Source organism: Lactuca serriola, chromosome 8 (genome assembly GCF_051521515.1).
Source record: "Lactuca serriola cultivar US96UC23 chromosome 8, Lser_US96UC23_V15, whole genome shotgun sequence".
NCBI lineage: Eukaryota > Viridiplantae > Streptophyta > Magnoliopsida > Asterales > Asteraceae > Lactuca > Lactuca serriola.
In genome coordinates this window covers 71622407-71630648 of record NC_136415.1, presented here as the reverse complement: position 1 = coordinate 71630648, position 8242 = coordinate 71622407, and the positions used below count along the sequence as shown (strand labels likewise).

The following is an 8242-nucleotide window of genomic DNA, read 5'->3' as shown; positions in this document are numbered from 1 at the left end:
TGGCTATTGTAGACAGTCTTGTGGAAACATTAGCAGGTTCGCCACCTGTAGGTGTTAATGAACTTGGGTGTTCATTCGCTGTACTCCATCCCCCTCATGGTTGCCTTATTTGACTTATATTGCTGAGGTACCCCCGAAGCATGTGTTGTCGCCCCGATGAAATATTCTTAGACTAGGTCCCTTATGTTAGTTGTTTTAGGGACATTAAAGTGAGAATAACGGGAATGGGTAATTGGGTTATTGTTGGTTGGTGAAAATTAAATATGATATTTATTGTGGGTTGAAAACCCTATATGCTCACCAGGCTCCCAAGCCTGACCCACTCAGTTTTAAATTGTATTACAGGAAGTGGCGGAAGGGCATGAGATGGATGAACCATCAAGTTGTTTTGTTTACAAGTCTGCATATGTTTATATTTGTTATATGACTTGTAATGTATTCGTTTATGCTTATTGGTCTGTATCGGAACATGACACCCCGAGTTTTGATTATAATGAAAATACATTTCTTTTATGAAATGCTTCGGTAAACAATGTTTTATCATGTTTTGTTTTTGGGAACAAATTCCGCAACTCTTTCAAATCAAAAGGATTTACTCTGAAAATATTTAAAAGCATAAATGAAAATCGGTCTTTTCTGGCCGAGATTTTGGGGATGTCACAGAGGTTCAGAATTGAAGTTAAGTTTGGTCCATCACCTTTCATGGATTGAAGAATGAAGACCCTCATAAACACTTGAAGATGTTCCGCATTATTTGCACTAGCATGAAGCCACAAGGGTCAACTGATGACCAAATCAAATTAAGGGCATTCCCCTTTTCATTGGCCGATAAAGCAAAGGATTGGTTAGTCTATCTTCCACCGAGGTCAATCAATTCATGGTCCAATATGTCAAGAGATTTTCTTGACAAATTTTATCCCGCTTCAAGAGTCTCAAGTCTTAGAAATGAGATTTGTGGAATCCTCCAAGGTCAAAATGAGACTTTTCATGATTATTGGGAGATGTTTAACAACTTATGTTATAGTTTTCCACAACATCAAATTCCATAACAATTCCTCATTCAACACTTCTATAAGGGATTGTTTCCAATGGAGAGGAGACTAGTTGATGCCTCAAGTGGTGGAGACGTCTTTTGTAACAACCGTCAAATTCTGGTCAAGTCAAAGTCAAATAAAGTCAACAAGTCAAATCGGTCAACTCAATTAACCCTTGTATATTAGGGTTTACATTATGTTTACTGTTGTACAACACACTATCTTAATGCAAAGTATCACTTTGAGTTTTCACGTGTTCGGAAAATCTAAACCCTAATCAGGGTAAGTGACAGAACTACTTGATAAATCATTAGTACATACCCTCCGGGGTCGTATAACACTTATAACAAGGCTTAATAGGGTTTTCAAACCTTGCATTTCGAAGCTAAACACTCGCAAAGGTCACAAACAAAGTCTCTATCAATCTCTCTTGCTCTATCTCTCTCTCCCAAATCTCCCTCACAACCTCTCTTAACTTGTTATAATCACTCGGGGCATCTCGACCCTTAACTTAATCAAAAACCACGTAAAACGGGATGTATATGTGAAAATCAGTTATTTAGGACCGAAGCCGAAGGTCCCCATCAGAGCCGAACCAAAGAAGCAAAACTACTAAGAGACGAAGCCGAAGGTTCCTTTCGGACCGAGACCGAACCTGAAGCCACCACGTCTTCGCCTTCGCCTTCTCTCCTCGCCGCCTTTGCTTTCGGTTCCCATTAGTTGTTTCGCTTGCGACACCTTTGGACCGAACCCTCCCTCTCGGTTCTTAAGGACCGAACCTCGTAACTTTGCCTCTTGGTTCTGGTTTTCGACCACTTTCGCGTTTTAAGCCTGTTTTCATGATTTTAACGTGGGATTTTCACCAAACTCATATTTTGGCATATAAGACCCTATATATTCATATTTTAATGAAATTTTGGGGGAAAATTTTATCTAAGAATAATATGTATTGTGTAAGATATTGATGTGGAGTGTTGACTTTTCCATAAAGTAATGACACAAGCTATCTCCCATACCCACTCTATAACAACCTCCAGTCAATATGCATCTCTACCTACTCAACTATTTTTCCTCTCACACTCTCCTGCAGCAAGATATCTTGATCAAAGGCTGGAAAATCCATATCTCTCGTCCCACCTTATTCACTCTTTCACCAAAAAGCAAACACATCTCTCTCTCTCACACACACTCTCTCTAAGAACTCAAGACTCCAAGGCTGGTATTAAGCTTTTCACTCACTTTTGATAAGTATTTTCATCCTACATTTGAACATTCTTCATACCTTCACTCAAATTATGGATCTCTCATAACAAATATCGCAATATTGGTTCTTAGATCTTCAACTCTCCAAGCATTTGCCAAGTGTTCTTGACTTGGAAACCTCTTTTCTTCAACATTCATCTAAAGAAATCACTCAAGGTGAGTTCATACCCCCACATTTTCATGTTTTCTTCAGGTTTTAGGGGGAATACAAGTTAAATTACCAAAAACTTAACTAAACTCAATCATCAGCTTTCCCCAAGAAAGTTTAGTTCCATTCACGGACTGTTTTGACCAACTTAAAATTAAGGTCTTGACAAACTGTTTCAAATAAAAATAGTTCAGGTTTATACCTTTAAAATGACTGCTTGCACATGTTCATACGATTTTTCTACAATTTATAGTGATTTTTACAAAACTGTCTATCATTGTAGCTACGAATTCAGACCCGTATTTGAATATGAACATTTTCACATAAGTTAGAGATCACTAAAAATCATAATAAAAATTATGAACAAACTAGACGCATTTTCTAAACTCTCGAAGTTTACAGATTCAGTTTTTGATTTCGTATGATTTTTCTGCGAGTTTTCTAAAACAGTGCAGAAAAGTTAAAGACTAGTTAACAGCTTACAACTTTCATAAGACTTTGTAACATGTTGAGCAAAGTGTTTATCTTTGAAGACTTCATATTTTACTTGTGTTTCCTGTGGAATCACATTTATATAACAAAAATTACTCACTGAAATATAAGAGTCCTTTGTCATTACAAACAATACAAGATGAAACCTAATAAGTATAGCTATGTTTTGCTAAACTACGACTTACACAAAAAAAAGGTTTTACACTCAATACAAAAGGGTTTCATTTACTACACAATAAACTATAATAGGTATAGTTTATGGTTTTTTTCACATTACAAGTATAATAAACGAAATGGGGGTTCAATTCCACCATAGAAAATGTTTTACACTCACACTACATGTAAACTCGTTATTGTAAATTGTGAGACTAGTCTTCATTGTACTCTTAGAGTACGGGTTAAAATGCTTGTTAGTTATAACCAGAGTCTCTTGTAGGGAGAGCATGATAATTGTGTATAAATCTATATTGGGATTGACAACCCACATCCATTGCTTCTTGCAACAGGCCGACCGGCCAGTCGGGGGTGACAAATGTCATTTCGATTTTGATGCTTGAAGAACGTCGCAACAGGTCTTCTCTGTCATAGTATGGTTATAGCGACTCATATAAGGAGATAACGACACACAAATAGTTTACGGGTATTTCTATGTTAAAGGGATTTATTTATTTAAATCTACATACATTGTTACAAGTACGAAATAACATGCATACACTCGGTCTTGGGATTTAAGACTACATAACATTTTATAAGGAAAATATTGGATTTTTCTTGGTTATACATATCATTTAAAAACAATGGTTTTCAAACTCTACATCCAAAAGCTTATGAACTCACCAACTTAGTTGTCGACACTTTTTCAAAACTACTTGTATTCTTAGGTAATCAGTAAAACTGGTAACTACCAGCTTTTGAGGATGGGACGCTACAGCGTCAGGAAAAACATTTTGTCATTATATTGTAATCAATTTTGAAACATGTAAACTTGTGAAATCATGTAACTTTCTCGATTATATTTATAATGGTTGTATTTACTTTGACCACTATTATACTCGTTGTTGTGATACTATACATGAAGTCCTCCACCCTCGGACGTTTCTGCCATCCTTGGTTCGGGGGTGTGACATCTTTAGCAAAACTCCACAACAAACAAGACAACTCTTCAACACAATAGCCGCTAATTCCCAACACTTTGGCCCGCGCCAAGATATGAAGAGAGACAAACAACACAAAGTCAATGAAGTGATGACATCGAACCTAGAATCTCAAATCAAAGATTTAACATCTGTTCTTCAAAAGCTAGCCATGCGAAAAACTCCACAAGTAATGGTTCAAAAGCTAGCCATGAGACAAACTCCACAAGTGATGGTTGTAGAATATATGGAACAATGGGACATCCTACGGATATGTGTCCCATTCTTCAAGAAGAAGTGGAACACGTAAATGCCACGGGAGAGTTCCAAAACTACCACGGCAAACCTTCCAGTTACCAAAATGCATACAATTCAAGTTGGAAGCCAAACCCCAATATGAGCTACAATCCAAGACCATTGCCTCAAAATGCTTTGGTTAAACCTTCCTACCTACCACAACAACCCCAATACCAACATCAAAAACCCCCCATTATCAACCTAAACCCTACCCTGCACATCACCAACAACCTCCTCAATCCCAACCAAGTAGCTCCGGAATGTCTCTTGAGGACATTGTCAAATCCCTAGCCACTAGTACCCAACAAATCCAAAAGGAAACAAGAACTAGTATCTCCAACCTTGAAGCACTAATAGAAGATATATTTACATCTTTAAGCAAGTTGGAGTCTCATGACAAACTACCTTCTCAAACCGAAAAGAACCTAAATGTCAATGTGGTGACTTTGAGAAGTGGAAAACAAACCGGGGATAGTAGTTCAAAGAAAAAGTCAAGGGAAGATGAGGAAGAAATAGAGATCACACCCGTTGAGGATCCTATAGTCAAGAATTCCACACAAACCGAAGTTCCAAAGAAGACTACCCCTCTAGTGACTCCAATAGCCACTCAACCACCATTCCCCTCCCGACTTGCAAAATCAAAGAAGAATGCGGAGGAAAAAGAGATTTTAGACACCTTCTGAAAGGTGGAAGTAAAGATCTCTTTAATTAATGCAATCAAACAAATTCCTAGATATGCAAAATTCTTGAAAGAGCTTTGTACCAACAAGAGAAAATTGAAGGGAAATGAGAAAATTTCAATGAATGAAAATGCATCAACGGTTTTACAAAGGAAACTTCCACCTAAGTGCAAAGATCCCGGAATGTTTACGACTCCTTGCAAGATAAGGGATGTCACTTTTAGTAGTTCCATGCTTGATCTTGGTGCTTTTATCAATGTCATGTCATATTCGGTATATGAGTCACTAAATGTTAGGCCTTTAAATGAAACCGGTGTCATAATTTCTCTTGCGGATAAATCAAGTGTTTTTCCTAGAGGTGTCCTAGTAGATGTCTTAGTGCAAGTAAACCAATTGGTCTTCCCGACAGATTTCTATGTGATTGATTTAGAAGAACAAGTTTCCTCCAAGTCGGGTCTAATTTTACTTGGGAGACCGTTCTTGAAGACGACTAGGACAAAAATCGATGTGTATGCGGGAAGTTTAACAATAGAGTTTGATGGAGAAACAATAAGTTTTAATATCTATGATGCTATGAGATATCCTAGTGATGTTTCATCCTTGTATTTTGTTGATGTTGTTGAGCCACTAACCCAAGAATTGTTTGAGTTATCCAATGGGGATATGTTGGAGATGATCCTAAGCAATGAGTTTGATTGTGGGAAACTAGCCGAGAAATTGAATCTTTATTCTTTGGATCCGGAAGTTGAAAGGTTAGTCAATAATTTTTAAGTGAAGAAATCCACAAGATTCGATGTTAAGCAAATCGAGTTGCCCCTAACCCATACAAAGTTGCCACCATCCCTTGTTCAACCACCGGAGTTGGAATTGAATGCCCTACCTCAACACTTGAAGTATGCCTACTTAGGAAAGAATGAGACTCTTTCAGTTATCATTTCCACTCACCTAACCGAATTTGAAGAAGAGAAACTCCTCAAGGTGTTGAAGGAACACAAAGAAACCATGGTTTGGACGATTGTGGATATAAAAGGATTGAGCCCCTCCACTTGTATGCACAAATTTTAATGGAGGATGACCATAAGCCAAGTCGGGATGCACAAAGAAGATTGAATCCGTAAATGATGGAAGTGGTCAAGAAAAAGATATTGAAGATTCTTGATGTGGGGATGATCTATCCAATCTCGGATAGCAAGTGGGTAATCTTGGTGCAAGTGGTACCGAAGAAGACGGGGATCACAGTGGTTGAAAACAAAAAAGGTATGATGGTCCCCACCCATGTGAAAACCAGGTGGAGAGTATGTATTGACTACCGAAAACTCAATGCAAGCACAAGAAAAGATCATTTCCCATTACCTTTCATTGACCAAATATTGGAAAGATTGCCCGGGAAATCACATTATTGTTGTCTAGACGGGTATTTCAGGTTTCACCAAATCCTGGTGGCATCGAAAGACCAAGAAAAGACAACCTTTACATGTCCATTTGGCACTTTTGCATACCGGAGAATGCCATTTGGATTGTGTAATGCCCCGGCCACCTTCCAACGTTATATGATTATTACTTTTTTAAAATATGTTGAGAATATAATTGAAGTTTTCATGGATGACTTTACGGTATATGGTAACTCTTTTTAAGAATGTTTGACCAATCTCACCAAAATTTTGAAAAGGTGCATTGAAACGAATTTGGTTTTAATTTTGAAAAATGAAAATTTATGGTGAGTCAAGGTCTTATTTTAGGTCACATTGTGTCAAAGAAAGGAATCGATGTAGATAAGGCTAAAATTGATGTTATTCAAAATTTACCTTACCCGACTTGTGTTCAGGAAGTTCGTTCTTTTATAGGTCATGCGGGATTCTACCGAAGGTTCGTCAAGGATTCTTCAAAGATGAAGAGACCAATGTGCCAACCCTTGCAAAATGATATTGATTTCAAGTTCAATGAGGCATGTAAAGAGGCTTTTGACAAGCTCAAGGAGTTGCTTACATCCGCCCCCATCATACAAGAACCAAATTGGCATCTCCCATTTGAGATCATGTGTGATGCAAGAAACTATGCTATAGGCACTATTTTGGGTCAAAAGAATGGAAGATCCTCCCATGTGATCTATTATGTATTGACAACACTAGACAACGCTCAAAGAAACTACTCTACCACAGAGAATGAACTATTGGCCATAATGTTCGCTTTGAAGAAGTTTAGGCAATATCTAATAGGCACCAAAGTCATAGTGTATTCGGATCACACGGCTCTCAAGTACTTGATGACAAAGAAAGATGCAAAGATAAGACTCATCTGGTGGATCTTATTATTGCAAGAATTTGATTTGGAGATTTGGGACAAGAGCGGATGCAAAAACCTTGTTGCCAACCACCTAAGCCAGATCACTTCAAATGAAAACTCCTCTCTAGTTGTAGGACGAGTTTTCGGATGAGCATCTCTTTTACCTTACTCAATCTATTCATTGGTATGCCGATATCGTTAACTTTTTGGTCACGAAAAGGTAACCCGACACATTCACACGTGCTCAAAAAGATAAATTGAAAAATGATGCAAAATATTATGTGTGGGATGAACCTTATTTATGGAAACATTGTCCCGATCAAATTATTAGGCGATGTATACCCCAACAAGAACATCAATCCAATTTGCAATTTTGTCATGAATTTGCTTGTGGGGGACACTTCGGACCTAACCGAACTTTGAGAAAAGTTCTTGAGTTTGAATCAAATGCCACAAAAATCCAATCCTTGTTTATGAAGTTTTTGACGTATGGGGGATTGATTTCATGGGCTCATTTCCCGTCTCATATGGCAACATTTACATTTTACTCACGGTTGAATATGTCTCTAAATGGGTTGAGGCCAAAGCCACAAGATCAGATGATGCCAAAACAGTTATCGAGTTTTTAAATTCTAATATTTTCTTGAGATTTGGTGTGCCTAGGGCTTTGATTAGTGATAGAGGGATGCATTTTTGCAACAAGATGATGGATACTTTATTGAGAAAGTACAACGTGACCCACCGTGTCTCTACCATTTACCACTCTTAAACGAACGGTCAAGCGGAGGTTTCAAATCGTGAAGTGAATTCTATCCTTGAGAAAATGGTGAACCCAACAAGAAAAGAATGGAGTTTACGGCTTGATGATGCCTTGTGGTCCTACCGGACCGCTTACAAGACCCCGATAGGCAT

The 8242-nt window shown here is 37.9% G+C and overlaps 1 protein-coding gene across 1 annotated transcript; it reads left to right on the top strand.

The window, feature by feature from the left end:
- The first annotated feature begins 5167 nt into the window (after positions 1–5167).
- LOC145067017 (uncharacterized) lies at positions 5168–5818 on the top strand. Its single transcript, XM_079014246.1, has one exon. It carries the CDS (start codon positions 5168–5170, stop codon positions 5816–5818), a length of 651 nt encoding a protein of 216 aa, XP_078870372.1.
- Positions 5819–8242: the final 2424 nt, after the last annotated feature.